At 38.4% G+C, this 20,320-nt stretch overlaps 1 protein-coding gene across 10 annotated transcripts in view; it reads right to left on the bottom strand.

Moving 5' to 3' along the window:
* Window positions 1-20,320, bottom strand: part of SORBS2 (sorbin and SH3 domain containing 2) — a 120,799-nt gene that overhangs the window by 68,969 nt on the left and 31,510 nt on the right. For 7 of the 10 annotated variants that reach the window (XM_044681159.1, XM_044681157.1, XM_044681154.1 and 4 more), the window contains 4 exons: window positions 15,625-15,691; window positions 14,053-14,097; window positions 10,131-10,320; window positions 6,871-6,985 (listed from right to left, as the gene is read on the bottom strand). In XM_044681159.1, coding sequence (XP_044537094.1) covers window positions 6,871-6,985; window positions 10,131-10,320; window positions 14,053-14,097; window positions 15,625-15,691 — 417 coding nt within the window. The remainder of the gene's footprint in view (window positions 1-6,870; window positions 6,986-10,130; window positions 10,321-14,052; window positions 14,098-15,624; window positions 15,692-20,320) is intronic. The other 3 variants (XM_044681158.1, XM_044681161.1, XM_044681156.1) reach the window with 1 other exon arrangement.

A 20,320-nucleotide genomic window follows, 5' to 3' on the forward strand; every position in this document is an offset into this window, starting at 1 on the left:
TATTTTTTCTCAGTTGCTCCATTTCCGATTATTTTATTGTTGATGCCATATACTCTTTATCTATTTTCATAAATCAAAGCAGCTTTCTGGCTGCTACATTATTTCAATATTTTATCAAAGATATAAGGAACATGGAAATTGCAGATGGTGAGACAAGCACTGAAACACATAAGAACTAAATAAGGAAAAGACAGATGGCCTCTCTGGGCCCTTGCAGCTCAATGATTCTTGCCCTTTTTTTGTACTAATATAATATTTCATAAATACTTTACTCAATGAAACCAACATTGATGGAGTACCTACTTTTTGAGGCATGGAATAATGAAATAAGACATAACCGGTGCCCTACAGGAGCTAGCAACATAACTGGGAGATATGACATGCTCAAATAAGTATAATTCAAGAATGAATGTGGTAAGTACAAAGAAAGGTTCATGTCAAGCACAATGCTACATTTGTAAAAGGAGTCATCATTTGAATTTTACAAATGGGTGGAAGTGAGAGCCTTCAAAAAGGCAGTGTCATTTGAATTGGACCTTCTAGGATTTTCTACACATAAAAATTAGGGATAACCCATTCCAGAGATGGAGAGAGGGGATGCAGAATGACCAAAGTATGCAGATGGGGGAAGGCAGGAAAAGAATAGTGGGAATAAGTTTCACTGAGACATCCGGCATGTATAAGGGTAAAAAGGCAAATGGCTAGACTATGGAGATTTAGGAATGCCCATAAAAATACCTGACTTCATTGAATAGGCTACGAATCACTGAAGATTTTTGAATTGAGAAGTATGTGATCAGAGCAATGCATTAGGAAGAATGTAGGGGCAGCAGAGAGAAGGATGGACTGGAGGAAGGGGCACAGAAAGACCATTTAGAAGGCTATTACCATGGTCCTTGTGAGAGGTAATTAAGGTCCGAATCAGGTTGTTGCAGTGAGAATGGAAAGAAAGGGAACTAGCAGTAAATACTAAAGAGGTTGAATAGAAGTTAATTTGGTAACAGTGGATGTAGGGCAGACAAAGAGGAAAAAAAATTACTTTGAAGTTGTGAACCCAGGTTAATGGGAAGAACTGTGGTGCCATCTGTAGAATTAGAAAAGCTAGCAGAAGGGATAGTTTTGGTGATAAGATTTTAAAATATAATTTTGGACATACTAAATCTGAGATGAGAACAAGACTCAAACAGGCAATTAGAAATGAGAATGTGACATTTGGGTAGAGATTAGAGGAAGAGATGAAGAATTGAGTGTTATGTACAATGAGATGATTAATGAAGATCTGAGAGAAGGTGAGATCACTTTATGGAGCAATAGGAGAAAAATGGAGAGGAAGGAGGGAAGGTAAGGGAGAGGAGGAGAGGAGAGAAAGAAGGAAAGGATAGGAAGAAAAGGAGGAAAGACGAAGGAGAGGAGAAGGAAGGATAAGAGGACAGGAAAAGACGGGAGAGGGGAAGAAGGGAAGAGAGGGGAAGAAGGAAAGAGAGGAGGAAGAAAGTAGAGGAGAGGAAAATGGAAAGGACAGAAGGAAGACATGCAGGAAGAAAGGAGGAAAGGAAAGAAGAGGAAGAAAAATAGGAAAGGACAGGAAAGGGGAGGAGGAAGGGGAAGACAAGACAAAAGAGGAGAAAGGAGAGGAGGAAAAGTTGAGAAGAGGAAATGGGAGATGAAAAAAGGAAGAGTAACAAGAACAGAACTTCAGGGAATAAACCCAGTTCATCACTTTTCCTCAAAGCCTTTCCAACCTAGTAGGACCTGCCTTAATTTGTATTCCACTCCCAAGCCTTTGGAGGACCCATGATCAATCTTAGTAGAGAAGAATTGTTATCATAAACTTATATTGGAGGAAAAGTCATGGGAAAATTGCTTTAGCTCCTGTCTCCTAACGTTCCATTTTGCATTCATTATTTTATGGCTCTTTGTGTTAGGGTAAAGTACTATGTGAAGATAAAGGGAAGAGACATACAAGCTTTCATGGTTCTTTTTTTTTATCCTGGCAGCAGAGGGCAGCAAATATAACAAATGAATATGGGCAGCAGGACAACATCACAGAAGCTAAAGAAAAAGAGATGAGCCTAGATTATCAGAGATCTGTTTGAGGAAAGCTGGATTACTATATTCAGGAAAAGAAGTATTTGATGCAGTTGAAGAGCAGCATTGTTAATGATCACCCAGATGAATGGAGGAAGACAGAGATATGCAGAACATGAAAGAGTGTACAGTTTGAAGGGATGTACATTTAACTGCAGACTATAATTGAACGTGTGTATTTTGGACTGTGCCTTTATTGCATAACAAGCATCCACATGTATCAGAACCAGAGGATAACTTTGTTGCAGCCCAGGCAATGGATTATCCCAAACACGAGGCAGTTGAATGTTTGGTGTAGCCATAGAGGTACAATGTTAAGTGGCCATCCATACTCTGATTGGTTAGGCTCTGGGCAGAGTTGATTTTCATCTCAGTCATGCAAAGATGAATAATAGACCAAACCTCTCACTTAAGTCAGCCCTCTCCATGTGACTCCAGGCCCTTTTGGTTTGGAAGTATGCCAGTGCCCAGAGACCCAATGGAGAAGCAAGAGAAAGGATGCCCTGGGTTAGAGCATACAATTCACTGCAGAGAGCACTAATTTACTGAGAACCACCTCCTCCAAAGATTAGGACTTTCATGTCATTGCCTTCAAAGGGCAGGAAGGCAGGAAAAGGGCAAAGACAAAGCTGCGTCTCCTTTTAACTCCTTCTTTACCCTTTTGGGTCTATCATTTGAAGACCAGCAAAGCTCCCTGATGATCTCAGGTGAAACATCAGAAGTACATTGTCTCCTCTGGCAGAATTAAAGGATCTTGATTATATATCCCAAAGGAGATACCCATTCTTTAAATCAATATTTCAGAGGCACTCATTTTCTTTTGACTTGTTCTACAAATGTTGTAGTGTTTATTGACTAGCATATCTCATTCCCTAAGGCAGGTTTGTGTTTATAGACATTTTTACTGGTTTTAATATCCTCCAATTGAGAGCAGACAAGTAGTTCATTTCTCTTGTTTTTCAATCTCCCCTTGGTATTAAAGAACATCTAGGGGTTACCATCACAGTACCTGAGCCTTGATATACTTGGGCTATAAACTTTACAGGAAGCTGATTCTCTTATTCTTTTCAGTTAGCAATCTGGGAGGCTCTATACGTCGTTAACTGGACTAACATCTTGAATTTTCCACATTGTAATTTTTTAACAGATTGGGAGCCAGGCCTAGAGATGGGAGCTCCTAGGTTCAAATTTGACCACAGATACTTCCTAGCTATGTGACCCTGGGCAAGTCACTTGACCCACATTGCCTACCCTTACCACTCTTCTGCCTTGGAGCCAATACACACTATTGACTCCAAGATGGAAGGTGAGGGTTTAAAAAAAAAGATTGGGATTTCTAATTTCTCCCAAGTTGGAAGTGCTGGGGCTATTCTTGGTCCTCATCCCATACTGTTCAGCATGGGAGTTAAAGCTTGGTTTCCAGCCTGGGCCAGTTGCCTCACCATAGACAGCCTGGTATATCACAGCTCTGGACCGTTTATTCTATCAATGCCAACATGGAAACATTTAAGCTCCCTTTAGTTTACAACTCCCAAATTCAAGCAATCTACCAGCCTCAGCCCTCTTAGTAGCAGGGGAGTCACCATGCCCCCCTATACTGTCATTTAAATGCCACTCTTCACTGATGAACATCTTAACATTGTCACTAAATTTTTAGAAGTCTTTTTAATTCTGCTTCCACAATGCTGTCATTGCCATTCTCCACAATATCACTGTTCACTTTACCAAACATTTATTCATAATCCCTTCTTCCAAAACAATGAATGAGGCTGCACGTTATACCTAGTAGGAAAAGAAAACAAAACTCTCATTTCTACATTATCGAGGCATGAAGCAAACCCTGCATCTTAGCTGGATTCTCCGAGAACATACTTAGATACTGAAATAGCCTTGTGACTCATTGCTTTGGGTAGCTCCTCCACAAGACAGGATCAAATGCATCTCTTCTAAATAGGATAGGAGGTTTTTGTGAATGCTCTCAAAGTACACTTTGGCAGAAGATGGGTTCAGGTGCTCCTTTGTGGAATTGAATATCACAGGATGGAAACACAGTACTGACTTAGAGCTGATGTCAGCTTAACAAAATTTCTAGGGCTTCAAAGATTAAATACCAGACCCTTATTTTCTACATTTCTAAATTTGCACCAAACCAACAAGCAAAAATAATTTTAAATCCTCTTCCCTCCCACTTCTTTGCAATGCTAATAATTTCCTTTCCTAACCAGCTCTTTCCTGCTTAGAAAATAAATGTTGGGCCATTTCCCAATACAGCAAACTCCTAAGTTAAAAACAGAATGGGAACTGGTTGTTGAGTTCTTGTTCCTCCTGGCTTTTATGAAGTCAAACAAGTGGCACTAAGTCATTTTGCTATTATGATGACTGAGGAATAATATTATTTTTGTACATTTTACAAACATTACACACTAAACTCTTACAGTCAGTGGAATAAAGGTCTCGGTAGCTGCGGTATCCAATCCGTTCAGGATGCTGGTTTGTCATATATGTGTGTACCTATACACATAAATAATTATACACACATATGTGTACATAAAGGTACATATAAGCAGATATGTATATACCTTATAAGCTGATAAAGCTAAATTACTGACAGGAAAATGCATATAGATGTAGCTATTTAGGAATGTTCTATTAGTATTGAAGTTATTATTTTATTATTAATATAGTTGCTATAATTGCATAATTATTCAGTGTGTAGAAAGGAACTGGTTCACATGCAAGGCTTCCATGTAAGATCTGCGGTAGTGTGTGTTCATAAATCAGTCAAAAGGAGCTAAGTAATATGGCAGATAAAGCTGGACTTGGAGTCAGGAAAACCAGAGTTCAAATTCTGCTCAAGACACTTACTGGCTATTGGTTCTAGACAAGTCACTTTACCTCTGTGTTTCCGGAAAAGGGAATTAACAATAGCACCTCCCTCCAAGGGTTGTTTTAAGAATAAAATTAAGTAATATTTATAAAGTGTTTTATAAATCATAGAAATGCTATTGTGTTTAAACTATGTTTAAATGATATTTACCATGTAATCCATTTAAACGATATAAATCTTAGCTTTTATTATTGCTATTACATATCATTTAAAATTCTTTGTTCTATTTTCCTTATAAAAGACTAATAAAAATGTCCCTTTCTTTCTGTAAAGAAATAGGATTTGAAAGAAAGCATTACATTGCTGTTATTTTTTTGTTAGTATTTGTGTTGAATAATATATGAGTAGCACTAGTTATTCTGCTAAGTTTAAAGTTCTTCATATATCAAGAGTTATTAGCAGGGACCCTTTGATGATGGTCTCCTAAGAATTGGCAAATAGCATTTTTCAAAAATTATGAAGAAAATTCTATTACTGTTTCTACACTCTAAATCTTTCAGAAAATGGGAAAACCAGATCTCCTTGTTAATATTAACGCCTCATTTGGTGCATGTTATATTTAGTATTAGAGTTCTTTCTGAGCACTATGTGCTTCTGTGAGAAGTGCTATGCTAGCACTGGGAAAGAAAACCTGGGTGTAGAAAACAAGCTCATCCTCAGGAAATATCCAGGGGATAAGACATCAGCAAGAACTAAGATGCACTGTTAAATGAGAAGTGAATTATAATGACAAGAAAAGAATTAAAGTGAGAAGTGCTACCTGAGGGGGAAGGGCTTTCTCTGAACCACTGAATAGAAAGATGTGGCTCTTAGGGAAGGTGATAAGTGGATGTCACTTTAAAGAAAAGGAAGTCCAAGAGTAATTGTGGATGGGAGGAAATTCTAAAGGGAGTGAAGAATAGAAACAAAGAAAGGAGTGATGTGGGGGCTCCTTGGCAGTTCCACTTAGAGATCCCTTGAGGGAAGGACCTTCCCTTATGCCATTTGATTTCTTATGACAGACATAGCTACCCATTCTGCCTGATTGTAAGACCAGCTCAGCACTACTCCACCCAGTTTACCAAAAATATATAGAGAGTAAAACTTTCAATCAATGGTTAATCTGAAGGAAGCATTAGTCCGATTTCCATCACATCAGGATAATGAAAGAATCCTGATGTTAATGCTATTTTTTTCAGTACAGCATATCCACATATATTATTAGAGCCATAATTAGTTCAGTTTGAGTGATTCATATTTTTAATGGAAATTTCTTTATTTTGCAAAGCTAATAGATTCTCTTTCCAGCAGAAGTGAAAAAATGGTCCAAACAAATTATTCAGTTTTAGCAAACATAAAGGTGGCCAGATCTCCACTAACCTTTTTTGCCGATCTATCTCTAAATCCAATGTGTGCAAGCTTAAGTTTATAGTGCAGGCCCCTCATCAGCACTGTTATATCCTCTTCTTAAAATAGTATGTCATATAGACACAACCAGGGAGGCATTAGTGTACAAGCTGTCAACTTCTTCAATTCGGAGACACAGTTCATACTTGTGCATCTGTGTATGTATGCATATATGTGTACCTGCATACATATACACACTTTCAGGCTGTCTCTTTTCCCAAATAACTAGTAAGAGGAGAAAACTTGCATTTTATGATCTCCTTATTAATACACAAATCTAGCTGGCACAACCCTGATGAAAGCTCTATAAACATGTGGCAAATGAAGAGCTGTCCCATTCGAGTGTAATTAAGACAAGCTGTTCAAATAACTATATGCGATAATGAGGTGATTTCTAAATGATGGAAAGATGAATAATTTTCATGGCAAAAGATGAAAAAAGACTTGAAAATCCAGAATCACTTTTGCACCTAGGAAGCCAAAATTAAAGTGTGATACAGAATGCTTACCGGCCTCTCATGTTGAAGAATTGATGACTTCCCAGGTTCATATTCAAAGATACTCCTTGGTTCAGAACGAAATTTTCGTGTGTCTACTTTTCTGTCGGGTGGATCCCAGTCATGCCTAGGAAGAAAAACCCCCAAAGGGCTCTATTAAATTAATTCCCTGTGATCAGTGTAAAGGAAGACATTCCATTTAGTCACCAAAGATATAGAATTTAGTTTCGAAATTACTGTTAGCGACGACTCAGAAACATTATGTGGAGTGAAAAATGGACAGAAAATGCCACATGGATGTTTTCTTTCAAGAGGAACAGTAAAGTTTTTTTTTTTGGGGGGAAAGGTTTTTATTTGGGTTAACGATTTCCTGTATCTTTTCTAACTTTTATTTTCTACTGCTGAAGCAAAAACTTAGGCTCAGAGGTTGCTGAAGCAAGTGTAGTGGAAGGCCCCCTAGGGACCTGTGGAGAGAGCTAATCCTTTCTCTTTGTGTTTGTGTTTAGAAAGAGCACCCATCTGAAAGAGGAAGGTCCTTGGCCTCTCTAAATTGATGTCAGCTTACTGTACCAACTTGTGATGAGAAGTGACAAGTACTAAAGCACAAACTATGTTTAATTTACATCCGATGCTTTATATCTGCAGATCTTCCATTTCTGTGAGAAGTACATAAGTTCCACTTTGCTCCAGGCAGAAACAAGCTGTGTAAAATTTGAGGTCATTCTCTGGTGACATAAAAACCCGAGGCAAATATGTGTCACTGTAACATAGTACCTTAGGGACCACCAAAATCCTTGGCACCAATGAAGACACTTTCAAAGGTAAAATAACAACTTCTACAGAGTGATATGGTCTCTAAGTATTTCCTCAAAAGAATCTGGTGAATCCAAGGATTATCATTTTAGGAAAGAGGAAATTGAGACCTTGAGAGTTTAAGGCACTCATCCATGGGCATAAAGACAGTAAATGTAAAAACTAGGATTGGGGACAGCTAGGTAGGACAGTGGATAGAATGCCAGCCCTAGACTTAAAGAAGAGCTGGGTTGAAATCTGGACTCAGACACTTCCTAGATGTGTGGTTCAGGGCAAGTCACTTAACCCTTATTTCCTAGCGCTTGCTGCTCTTCTGTCTTATTATTGATACTATGACAGAAAGTAAGAGTTAAAAAAAAATCAGGCCCTTCTTCTCCTGATGTACAATCTAAAACTCTCTTCCTTGCCCTAAGCATTGGTTCAAATTTCACCTGATATTTCCTATCTGTGTGACCTTGGGACAAGTCACTTATCCGCTCTAGGTCTCAGTTCCTCTATCAGTCACCCCCAAATGAAGGTGAAGATGTGGGGAGTGGGTGTGGGTGGAACAAGATAGACCTGAAGGTCTGCTCTAGAGCTATGATCTGAAACTTTCAGTAATAAAGGGAAGAGGTCCTTAATTAGTTTGATATAAAAGAAAAAACACTATACTAGGTAAAGAATGCAAGGAAGGAAAAAAAAGGAGGAAAGGGAGGAAGGAAGCATTTATTAAGTGTCTACTATATGCCAGATATCATCCCCATGATATCATCCCCATGATACAGTTGAGGAAATTGAGAGAGACAGAGGTCAAGTGACTTGTCCAGAGTCACAGAACTAGTAAGTTATCTGAGGTCACATTTGAACATAGGTCTTTCTGATTTCAGGCACAGTGCTATACCAGAATTTCATTTACTGGTTGGATGACCCTGGGCAAAGCCACACTGAACTCTAGTTGGTCATCTGAAAAACATGAATAATAAAATTTTTATAATACATTTATAATACATTTTATTTATATCACAAGAAAGATATTGATAAAAACTATTAAGGCTGAAGTATGGAAGAGTTGCAACCTATACCAGTATAAAAAGTACCCAATCCTGATTGGATCATGGATTAAAGTGTTTCTTTTTCCATTTCTCCCTCTCCTTCCCTCTCTCTTTCTCTCTCTCTCTGTCTCTGTTTCTGTCTTTCTTTCTGCCTCTGTGTCTTTCTAAATCCTACCTCAGTTAGCATATTACCAACAATGTCTTGAGTACAAGAAGAAACAGAAGATCCATCATCAAAAAATGTGTGTGATCAGAAAAGAATGAGGCCCTGAGATTAGAGTGATAAAGCAGAGAAGCTACCATCCTGCATTAGCAGAGGGATTTCCTATACCAATAAAACCACAGGTCTAGTCCTGATCATCATCTCTCTAACAAAGGAACTTGAAAAAATTATTATCCCAGTATCAAAGAGGTAAATTTCTATTATTCTTATTCATCATGTGAATTTCAAAGAGGAGAATTATTTTCTTCAAGTTTCTTTAGTCCATTTTTCAATCAAATGACCTTTTATTGAGGCAGATCTCCCATCACAGACCATGGGAGTTCCCTGTCCACCATGAATGTTAAAAGGTCAAATACAAATGGGAGGAACACTGTGAGAGTTTTTCATATACTGTATTAAATCCTATATGTTAGGAGAATTGCTGTGTACTCCTGTGTCTGGGATCTAGGTCAGAGATACCATCCAGATATACGGATACCATACTTTTTACTTTAGCTTTTTCCTTGGAAATCCCAAGGAATGTCTTCCTTTTTAATAGAATTTGTTTAATACTTGAAGGGGACAAAGGTTCTTTTCCTGTGTATTTCCCCATGATATGGGTAAAATGGATACGTTGCTGGACTACCTCTTAATTAGCTATCACCAATTAAAGATGCCTTGGATAGTCGAGGGAGGAGCTGAATAACAAGTTCCTAAAAATCTAATTTTTAAGCTTCCTGACCCAGCTCTGGTGGTCCCTGGCTTTTGAGAGATAACCGTGTAGACCTGTATTACTTTATCGGTGAGGATGCTGGCCTAACCAATAAGCCTGAATTAATCAACAAACTTATATTCTTACCCCAAATCAGTCTCTTGAGATAATTTCAAACATAACAATACTCACCTGTTCATAGAAACATATACTTACTTTGAGTTAATAATAGAACTAAACCTAAGGTGAATTAGCAAGAATAAATTGCTCTGTTCACTCCTACACTTATTGTCACAATTCACTAAGCTCACCAAGTAATCCAAGCTTCTGGGAGAATTTTCTAGATGTTCAATAATGCAACAAATTCAGTTTTGCACACTGACTAATATAATTTCCACACCCCTGTGTGGAAGGTCAGCATTCTTCATCTGGGGCCCCAGGGTTCCAGCCAGCTTTATTCTAAGCCAAAGGCACGACAAAACTGACCATATCACTCTTTTGGAGAACTTCTTACTTTTCAGTGGAAGACCTGTCTCTGGGCCTAAGTGGTGGAACTGGAGGTGGTATGTGAGGAGGAGGCAGAGGGGAGGAGGCATCCTTAAAGGCTTCGGTGCCATTGTCAGAGAGACTTTTGGAAAGAGGTCTGTATGTCTGCATCTTTGCAGCAGGGTGGGACTGAGTCGTGTAGGGAGCACTAGGAAGGCCTGTTGGGGAGAGAAAATAAAAGTGAATTGTAAAAGATCCCTTAAAATATATGCATTTTCACCACCTATAAAACAATCCTCAGTAGTACCAATTCCTAAATCATAAATAAGGTTCCTCCGGGACTGGGAGCTGATTTTGGCAAGTACAGTAAAGCTTGTTGATACTGAAATGCCTGTGTATGGCAAACTGGTTTCAAGAATTGAATTGAGGCAGTAGCTCTTTGGCTCAGTGGATAGAGCTAAGCCTGGAGACACAAGTACTGGCTTCAAATTTGGCCTCAGACACTTTCTAGCTGTGTGAACCTGGGTAAGTCACTTAACCCAAATTGCCTAGCTCTTAATAGTCATCTTCCTTAGTATTAATTCTAAGCAGAAGTTTTTTTTTTTAAATAACACTGGGATGATGATAGAACCAATCCAGTTGAGTTTGTCCACTGTAGCAGGATCATAAAGCAATGGTTTCTTTAGTTGCTGTGCTAAAAATCATTTAAGGAGCCAAGTACTGGTTACAATCTAAAATGGTAGCCCAAGTACATACTGGCTAAGCTAAGGGAGGAGAATATGTGATTATTTTTATTGGTATAGGGAACTCCTGAATAAGGAAACACCTTTGCCACTGCAGATTGGACCTTGCTTTGTAATTTAATGTCTTTGAGAGCTTCTTGGGACATGGAGAGGTTTGGGGGCCACAGAGTTTCAATCCAATCTGTGTCTTGTCCCCAGATCTTCCTAGTTTAAACACCAACTCTCTATCCACCAGCCTTCTTGATTCCTTCTTTGTTTCTTTCAAACTCTTACCTTTTTTCTTTGAACTGATGCTATGTATTGGTTCTAAGGCAGAAGAAGAGTGGTAAGGGCTAGGCAATGGGGGTGAAGTGACTTGTCTAGGGTCAGAGACCAGATTTGACTCCAGGATCTCCAATTTCTGGGCTTGGTTTTCCATCCATTGAGCTATCCAGCTGCCCCAACTCCTTACCTCTTGAAATTAGATATGCTTTCTTTACATAGGTCTTTTTTCCTGAATGAAAATGAAATGAATTTCATCCTGACGCCTCTCTGAATTTTTACATATTTCAAATTTAGCAAGTCTAAATTATTATGATGTTATGATATTCTGTACAAGTGTATAAAATTAGTATGTGATGATATAATTCCTGTTATATTTTATACACATGCATGGAATATCACAACACTGAAATTACATTAATAATTTAGCATGTGAAATAATTCAGAGAGGAGCCAGGATGAAATTTGTTTTCATTTCAATATAGGGTAAAATAATAGCATAAATGTGATAGTAAGTATTTATTTCCAGCTCCTGTAAGCATTTTAGTATCAACTATTTATATACAAACATTAATATGCTTATTAAAATGTAAAAAATAAATAAGTTAGTGTGTAAAGAATTGTGTTAAATGCCGAGTATAAATACAAAAACAGAAACCACCAAGAAGCTGATAGTCTATTTGGAGGGACAATTAAAGGAAAAACAAAACTAATGATACCAGGTCATGTAGTAAGTACTTGGTAAACCGTATAAATAAAAGCCGTACATTTGACAAATTTTATTAATTGCCAGTTCTATATCAAGCACAGTGCTAGGTACTGGGAATATAAAAATAAATAAATGAAGTAGCCTCTGCCCTCAAGGAGCTTACATTCTTTAGTGGAAAATAGATAGGTAGAAGATTTGGTACAACATATATACAAAGTAATCAAGGGGTGGAGTGGGAGTTTTGTTTGGCTTATTGCCATCAGAGGTTGAGACAATAAAAGAAAGACCATAAAAACTTGTAGATCAGAACCTTTACTCTTTCATGATGAGGACTCCCTGATAGGCAGTTTGAGCCTGTAGCAAGAGGGACTATTGATTAACAGATGTGACTTGAGTGGAGAGTAGGGAGTGAGGGATGGCCATGAGCCTAGGGGCCACAAAATAGTCCCTGGGCTGGATGTTGTTATCTGGGTTGTTGTTAGGTTCTTGAGGGGAGGACTGAAGGGAATTCCAAGTGGAAAGAAGAGAAAAAGAAAGAATGCAGCTTCTATGTAGAATGAATAAATACCTTTGTACCACTGGTTGCTGTAAAACAGTTTCACTTTTTAAATATGCTTTTTTTTCTCAGTTGTCCACTATTTCCCCCCACTTTATCACTTTGACGGTTTATTCCAGAGGCTTTCTGCCACACCATTATACAGACATCTCCTGCTGATGAGAGCACAGTAGCACTTGGCAGGGATACCTTGGAGAGGACTATCCTTGATTAGCTTCAATGCTCCTATGTTAGATGAGGGAAGGATCAGAGCACGTATTCCCCTGGAAAGTCCTTGGTAGGAAGCATAAATCCCTAACTATTTCCTAATCACATTTCTACAAAGAGCAAGGTGCCATATATTGAGCACTGAACTCAGAACCAGAAAGACCTGGGTTTGAATCATGTCTCTGGCACTCACTGGCTGTATGATTCTGGGCAACTCTGATGGGCCTCAGTTCTCTCATCTATAAAAAGAAGGATTAGATAGATGGTTTCTGAGGTCCTGCTTGATCTGCACCTTTAATTTGATGATCCTGAGTATACAGACAGGTAACAATGGGGATCCAATAGCTTTTTCTCTGTGCAGGTACATAATCTATTGTAAATAGTATAAATTAAGTCTGAAGATAAAATGAAGGATCAGAGAAAGGTGTTTCTACTCCTTTTCAATGGGAAGTATATGTTCCTCCCAGCCAGGGCCGACCAAGTTCATTAAATTGGTCAAATGGGGCCAAAAACTCAGTTCAGTAAACAGCTTTTGAGCATCTGCTAAGTTTATAGTATTGTCCTTGGCAGTGAGAGAGATCAGACAAGGTCTGTGCCATGAAGGAGTTTACAGTCTGGCAGGGGACATAAGACAAGGGCACAAAAACAAAACCAAACAAAGTACTAAACATGAGAAATGTCTCAAAGATATACAAAGAAGGAGCTCTGCAGAGAGGGAAGGATACCTTGGCTTGGGGAATGGGGGGGGGTGGAGCTATCATTGCTTTCGTTCAGTTAAGTTGGGAAAAATGTATTGAAAATGGGGGAGCTATTAGAGTTTGCCAGTGAGGCTGGGGCCAAAAAAAAAAAATACTGAGGGACCTTCTCAAGAATGCAGATTGCTTCATAAAATATAAAGTAAGAGTTCTTTAGCTAGAATTCCTAGGAAAAATGCTGGCAAGTCTGAGTTACAAGTACCGCCAACAAAATGGGGTTTCTCTTTTTAATGAATGATTTCATTTGGAAGAAAACACAAACAAGGTCACGAAATTCCTCACTTGACTTGTCCTCTATCTTCAACTCCCAAAGTATATCTAAAGAACATTCCAAAATCCTAATCACCCTCTTTCCTGATAGGAGATCTTTATCTTCTGTACCCCGATGACACTGCATGAATTCACATTATCCTTCATACTTTGGTTAAACAATGCTGAAGAGTACAAACTGAGAGTGAGAAAAAATGAGGGAGGTACCAAGAAATGATCCCATTTTTATAAAGAGAAAAAAAAGGTAACTTCTTTTGCAGTGTTTTTATAAAGAAAGATATGTAAGGCATTATTTTTTCCCACCTTGAAAATTAAGGTCAATTAGAATGATGAAAAAGTATCTCAGAAATTAAGGAATAAACCCCCTAAAAGAGGAGATTATATGTTTGTTTTTTTCTAAGCCTCATTGAAATGAACAAAATATTCCAAAATGAAGAAACAAGACTCACCTGCATTATATGTATATGGAGTGTGATACATGTCCACACCATCATCTGAAAAACAAGACAGAAATGTGATGGCTGAGGCTGATAGTCTTTAATAATAACATAATGCATTTCTATAATATTTTGAGGTTTTTATATCAGTCTTGGAAGTTGTGTAGCATATGTATTGTCATCCCCATTTTACAGATTTGGAAGAGAGGCGAAGAAATTAAAGCATTTGTCCACGATTATAGAACTAATATCTTAGACCTATCTGGCATTCATCTGCTACCCATCCTGCCTGTCAAGTAAAAATATAAGACAACAAATATTTCCATTGTTGTCCATTCAGTACTTTTTCAGCCACATCTGATTCTTTGAGACCCCATGTGAGGTTTTTTCCTTGAAAAGAGACACTAAAATGGTTTGCCATTTCTTTCTCTAGTTAATTTTACAGATGTGAAAACTGAGGTAAAGACACTAGAGTGGTTTGCCATTCCCTTCTCTAGCTCATTTTACAGATGTGGAAACTGAGGCAAATACAATTAAATGACCTGCCCAAGGTCTCACAGCTAGTGTCTGAGGCCAGACTTGAACTCAGGAAAATGAACCTTCCTGACCCCAGATCCAGCACTCTATCCACTGTGCCACCTATCTGCCCCAGTGATTACTAGAAAAGTAATATTTTGTCATACTTTTTAAAAGTCTTTCTTTTTTTTCATTTCAAAATTATGCCATTTCAGGTTTAGGCATCGGGTGGGCATCTACCTCACATGGTTCATTGATCTTATCTGTCCGCTTCATCTCCTACTTATTTTTTCTTTTTTTTCTCCCCATTCTGGACACTGTTCCCTCTTCTCTGGCTTTCAAGATGCCTCATTATCAGCTGAAACACAACTTCGCCTTGTACTTCCTCTCCTAAAATCTTACATAAAGGGACAGATATGTTAATTCACTAAAAACTAGTGAGATTTATGATTTGGGACATGAACTGATGCTCTGGCTGGAAAGTTTTTTTTTTTTTTTAATTCTTACCTTCCATCTTGGAGTCAATACTGAGTATTGGCTCCAAGGCAGAAGAGTGGTAAGGGTAGGCAATGGGGGTCAAGTGACTTGCCCAGGGTCACACAGCTGGCAAGTGTCTGAGGTCATATTTGAACCTAGGACCTCCTATCTCTGCCTGGCTCAATCCACTGAGCTACCCAGCTGCCCACTCTGGCTGGGAAGTTTTGAGTCATCACAGTCAATATGTGAGCACCATATACCCATGGGCTTGGGGCTGCTTTCACAAGGGGAACAGAAGAACCAGGAAGGCCCCAGACAATCAACTTTGCAGAATTTCCAATTTGCCCAAATGAAAGAGGTGTTTTCCTAAAAACATTAGGAACTGTGATTAGTGGAAAGAGTGATAAAATTGGAGTTGTAGAACATGGATTCAGATTCTGCCTACACGTACTACTTAATGTGAGCATGGGCAAGACATGTGCCTCAGTTTCCTCCTCTGTAAATGAGGGGACCTGTCTAGAAAGCCTCGAAAGTCCTTTTTGGCTCTAAGATTATAATCTTATGAAAGAAGAAAGCAATGAGCAAACGTACCAGGTTTGTGAACCATATGGATTTGCTTAAACATAGTCTTGTACCAGTCCTTTGGTCTGTCAACTGTCTGTAAAACAAAATTTTCAATAGTTACTCTGGGGCCTTAAGATCAAAGATGAGATGACATAGAAATAATCAACCTTCACCCTCAACGTTCTGATTTCTTCTTCTTTTATCCCTTTTGTCAGCAAAAATCACCCCATCATACAATCTCGCTTTGGGTTAGACTCTTCACTGATAATAATGGTCTGTTCTTTTGTGCAGCGGCATGGGCTGAATTTGTTGAGTTGTTGTAAATATAACCTGATATATTGTTGAATTCTTGTAAATATAATCTGTCCCTTCTGTCTTGCAGGCCAACAGGGTACCACTTTATGATGCACATGCTGAGGTTCTTATTGTCATTTGTATAATGGAGATTTTGAACCTTGGACTTCATCCCTCATAAATCCTTAGTTTTCCTCAAATCCCCTTTAATCTTTCCTGCGCCTCTATGTTTACGTGGTCACGTTATTGTTTTATAGTTGGTTGTAACTCCTTCTTCCTCTTTGGTGTTTTGGAGCAGAGCCAGAACGGGGAAAGGAGGTAAAAGGGGGCATCTTTTAAACTAACTCTTAGCATGGCACATGGCTTCATTTTTTCTAAATGGTGACCAGAAGTTTGGAAGAAATAACTCTCAATTTTTCACATAGCCTAACAAGCCATGCTTCTTCTGCCATGATTTTTTACCTTCAACCCTCACATGCAGAACCCTGAGAGAACTCCAGATCCTCCTGCTTCTGCCATTTTTGTGTCTTTGTTTTTGTTTTTTCTCTTCTCCCCATTCTACCCAGCCACCCTGCTACTTTTCAGGGAAAGGGGAAAGTTATTTTTCTGCACCTGGAGGCTTTTCCAGAAAAGGGGGAAGTCATTTTCCCAGCAGCCTATTCCTGCCTGCCCTTACTTACATTCCCCATGGCTGCCTATCTGGAATGGAGAAGCTAATGATTGTCCTACCACAAATACTGGATTGACCAATAAGAGCAGATTCCTACCCATAAGTCATCAGTATCAGAGCATTTATGATCACTAGCTCCAGTCAGAGAACTATCATCCAGGTGTTCAACTTTTACTATTTCAACTATTTTTTTCAACTATTACTCTGACTTCCAGAAACCTGTAAGAACTAGGGGTAGAGGAGGAACTGGCTTGAAGCTTATAGCTCTAAATGACCAAAGCCTTGCCTTTAATGCACTAATAGGGGCTAGAACAAACCAGCACAACAAACACTTTTTAATATAAATTGCTGTCGAGTTTTCAGTCCGTAGGGGCCATCAGATTGTCAGCTCCTCAAAAGTACTTTATTTGTCTTCGTAGCAACCTCAGTTCCTAAAAGAAACCTTATATGGTCAGGGCTAATTAAGCACACTTGTTAAATGAAAGAATAAATAAATAGATCTTGCAAGAAATGCTGTGATATGTCTATCTAGTTTGGGTAAGGACGATAATGAATTAAAGAAACCATAAAATCTAGGTTAACTCTAAGGAATTTCATTCTGAAGGAATATTTAAAATATGTCTTTAAAAAATTAAACCCTTATTAAATATTAATTCTAAGACAATGATACATGTAAGCCCAGTGGAATTGCTCATTGGCTATGGGAGGGAGGAGGGGAAGGAAAGAACATGAATCATGTAACTTTGGAAAAATATTCTAAATCTAATAAATACATAAACAAATAAGTAAACAAATAAATTAATTAATCAATAAGTAAATAAAAAATAGATGGACAAACAAGCAAACAAGCAAATAAATAAATAAATGCATGGATAAATGGATGAATGAATGAATGAATGAATGAATGTTGGTTCCAAGGCAGAAGAGTGGTAAGGCGTAGGCAATTGGGGTTAAGTGATTTGCCCAGGGTCACACAGCTAGGAAGTGTTTGAGGTCAAATTTGAACTCAGGACCTCTGGACTCTAGGCTTGACTCTCTATCTACTGAACCACCCAGCTGCCCCTATATCTTTTTTTCAGTTTATCTGACTCTAAAAACCAACTGAACTATCATTTACCTTAGTTCTGTCATTACTTGTGTGATCTACATGTTATTTTATTTCTCTGGGCTCAGTTTCTTCATATGTCAAGAAAAAAAAGCCTTGGATTAGATGATTTGGTCTCTAAGGATCCTCTTTGCTCTCACATCCTAGGGTTCTCTGACTCCAAGAATGCAAATGGATGTTAAAGACCATATTGACTTACCATCTGGATAGCTGGCCAAGACCTGATTTGGGTAAACTATTACCACAATAAATGAGTAAAAAACAGTTTTATGAAATGAATAGTTAGGAGTGGCTAGGTATCTCACTGGATGGAGAGTCAAGCCCAGAGATGGGAGGTACTGGATTCAAATTTGACCTCAGACACTTCCCAGCTGTGTGACCCTGGGCAAATCACTTAACCCCCATTGCCTGGTCCTTACCACTCTTCTGCCTTAGAACCAATACACATCATCAGTTCTAAGGCTGAAAGTAAGGATTAAAAAAGTGAATTCTCAAATGATGTTAAGCCCAGGAAAAGATCAAGATGAAAATGATGTCACGGAGAGGAGCTTCTATCCTTTTTTATGTCATGGACCCTTTTGGAAATCCATGAACCCCTTATCAGAATAACATTTTTAATTCCATAAAATAAAATCCATTGGATTACAAAGGAAACCGATTACTTTGGAATGCAATCATCAAAACATTTTGTAAAGTGAGTTCAAAGACCCCTGTAAAGGCTTAGTGATTACTTCCTACGTCTATACAACATTGCAGGGCACATACCTTTCCATTCTATATTTTTTGGTCCCAAGGTAATATTTTTCTTTCTTTTTTTTTTATGTAGCCCACAATTGACTCTAACCTTGTGCTTAAAAAGTTCCCTGAATGATTTCTGGGCATAACTTATTGTAACAAGGAAGCCCAAGAAAAGACATGAATCCCTGTATATGGAAAAGAATCTTGCCAGATAGAGATTTCTTCACTTTTCTGGAGGGCAAACATCAGACAAGATCGCACAGCTCCTTAGCCTGGCAGCTTTATATGGTTAGCACAGGGAGGCCAGAAAAAGCTGTCAGCTGGCAAAGGGGAATATGAGCCTCCAGACCTTTTGTGGAGTTGGGAAAGACCTCCATTCCTTTCTGAAAGGTTCCCTTAATTTTCCTGTGAACACAGTGCTCTGAGCATGATGGGTACAACAAATGCTTGTTGAATTGAATTCTGAAAACCCTTTATATGCTGATATAATTAGACATGTTAGTGAAATGAGCAAAACAGTGACATTTTACTTTTCTCTACTGTAAAAATTCAAGACTTGTCAAAAATGTTTGATAGGATGTTCTATTTGGTAAATATTGTAGATTTAATTGGCCATGATCCTCTATCAGGAAAAGTGTTATAAACATTTTATTTGAATGTTAATTTTAATTCTTTTTATATTATTAAACTTTCCTAAGGTTGAAAGTGTAACATCAGCATTATATACAAGCTTTCCACTATTAAAGAGAATACTTTGTGCATACATGCTCCCATATGCATACGGCGCATACTCATGTGCAAACACACACACACATAGTTCCTATGCCAAACTTTCCCAGCCAACCCTTCCTTCCCCTTCCCCGATCTATTCTGGTTTATTTTTGCTTTCTTGCAAGCTTTGAAAACTGTCTAGCAAGTGTTATATTCAAAGTAACATCAGAAAAGATGTGGATTTAAAAAAAAATGTGTTTGTTTTGAAAAATAATGGGAAGCGAATCCCTTGACACTTAGAGCCTAATGGAGCTTCAAACACATCATCTCATGTAATCTCAGCTTAGTAATTCTTTTTTTCTCTGTCTGTGGGCAAGGCCTAGGGAAAGTATCCTGGGGCTCATGGGGAAAAAAAAAGATCATTTTCTTCAGTTAAATTACTGAAACATTCTTTGAGCTTGGTGTTCAAGAGGCTTTGAAGTTCTGGGTGGGTTTACCAAAAATGGTTTTTCTCAGGATAATTAATTCCACAAACATTTATTAAGTGGCTGCTCTGGTCAAGGCACTATATCAGTCCCTGGGGGAGATGCAAAGATGACAACAGGGAGCATATGTTGCCTTACAGCTAAAGGGTAGCTTCATCGTTGCTTTTGATTCTCCCAGTCGCCCTGCTGAGGTAGTGAATCTCTCCATTTCCCAAATGTGGATAGTGGGATTGCACAGAGAAGTGATGTGCTCAAGGTCACACAATAAATTCCAGATCTTGGAATGGAACACAAGCCCTCTCCCTCTAATGGCAGAATCCTATTCTGTCCCTGATTGATGTCAGGAAGTGAATGTGAAGAATCCGGGGTGAATAACCTTTGGTTCCTAAGTGGATGGACTTGGGAGGCCACTGGAAAGATGAAAAATGCATTTTTTAAAGCTTTAATTGGCTCAGATAAAGCATGACTGAGCATTGAGCAATAATGCTATACTTGTACATCCTCTCTAGGATTATGACTCAGGTTTGGAAATAGAAGTAAATAAGAAAAGATTTTCAATGTTCTGGGATGCTTTTAACCCCTTCCTAAAAGCAGGGACAATTTCCAAGGCTAATGGGAAGGTGCGTAGAATACTGACTCCTTATTCTACAAGACAGCATTTGGTAATTTGCAAAGGGCGTCTGTGTTCATTCTCTTACATAATATTGTTAAGCCCCTGGG

This window comes from Gracilinanus agilis, chromosome 6, assembly GCF_016433145.1.
Source record: "Gracilinanus agilis isolate LMUSP501 chromosome 6, AgileGrace, whole genome shotgun sequence".
NCBI classification, from domain to species: Eukaryota; Metazoa; Chordata; class Mammalia; order Didelphimorphia; family Didelphidae; genus Gracilinanus; species Gracilinanus agilis.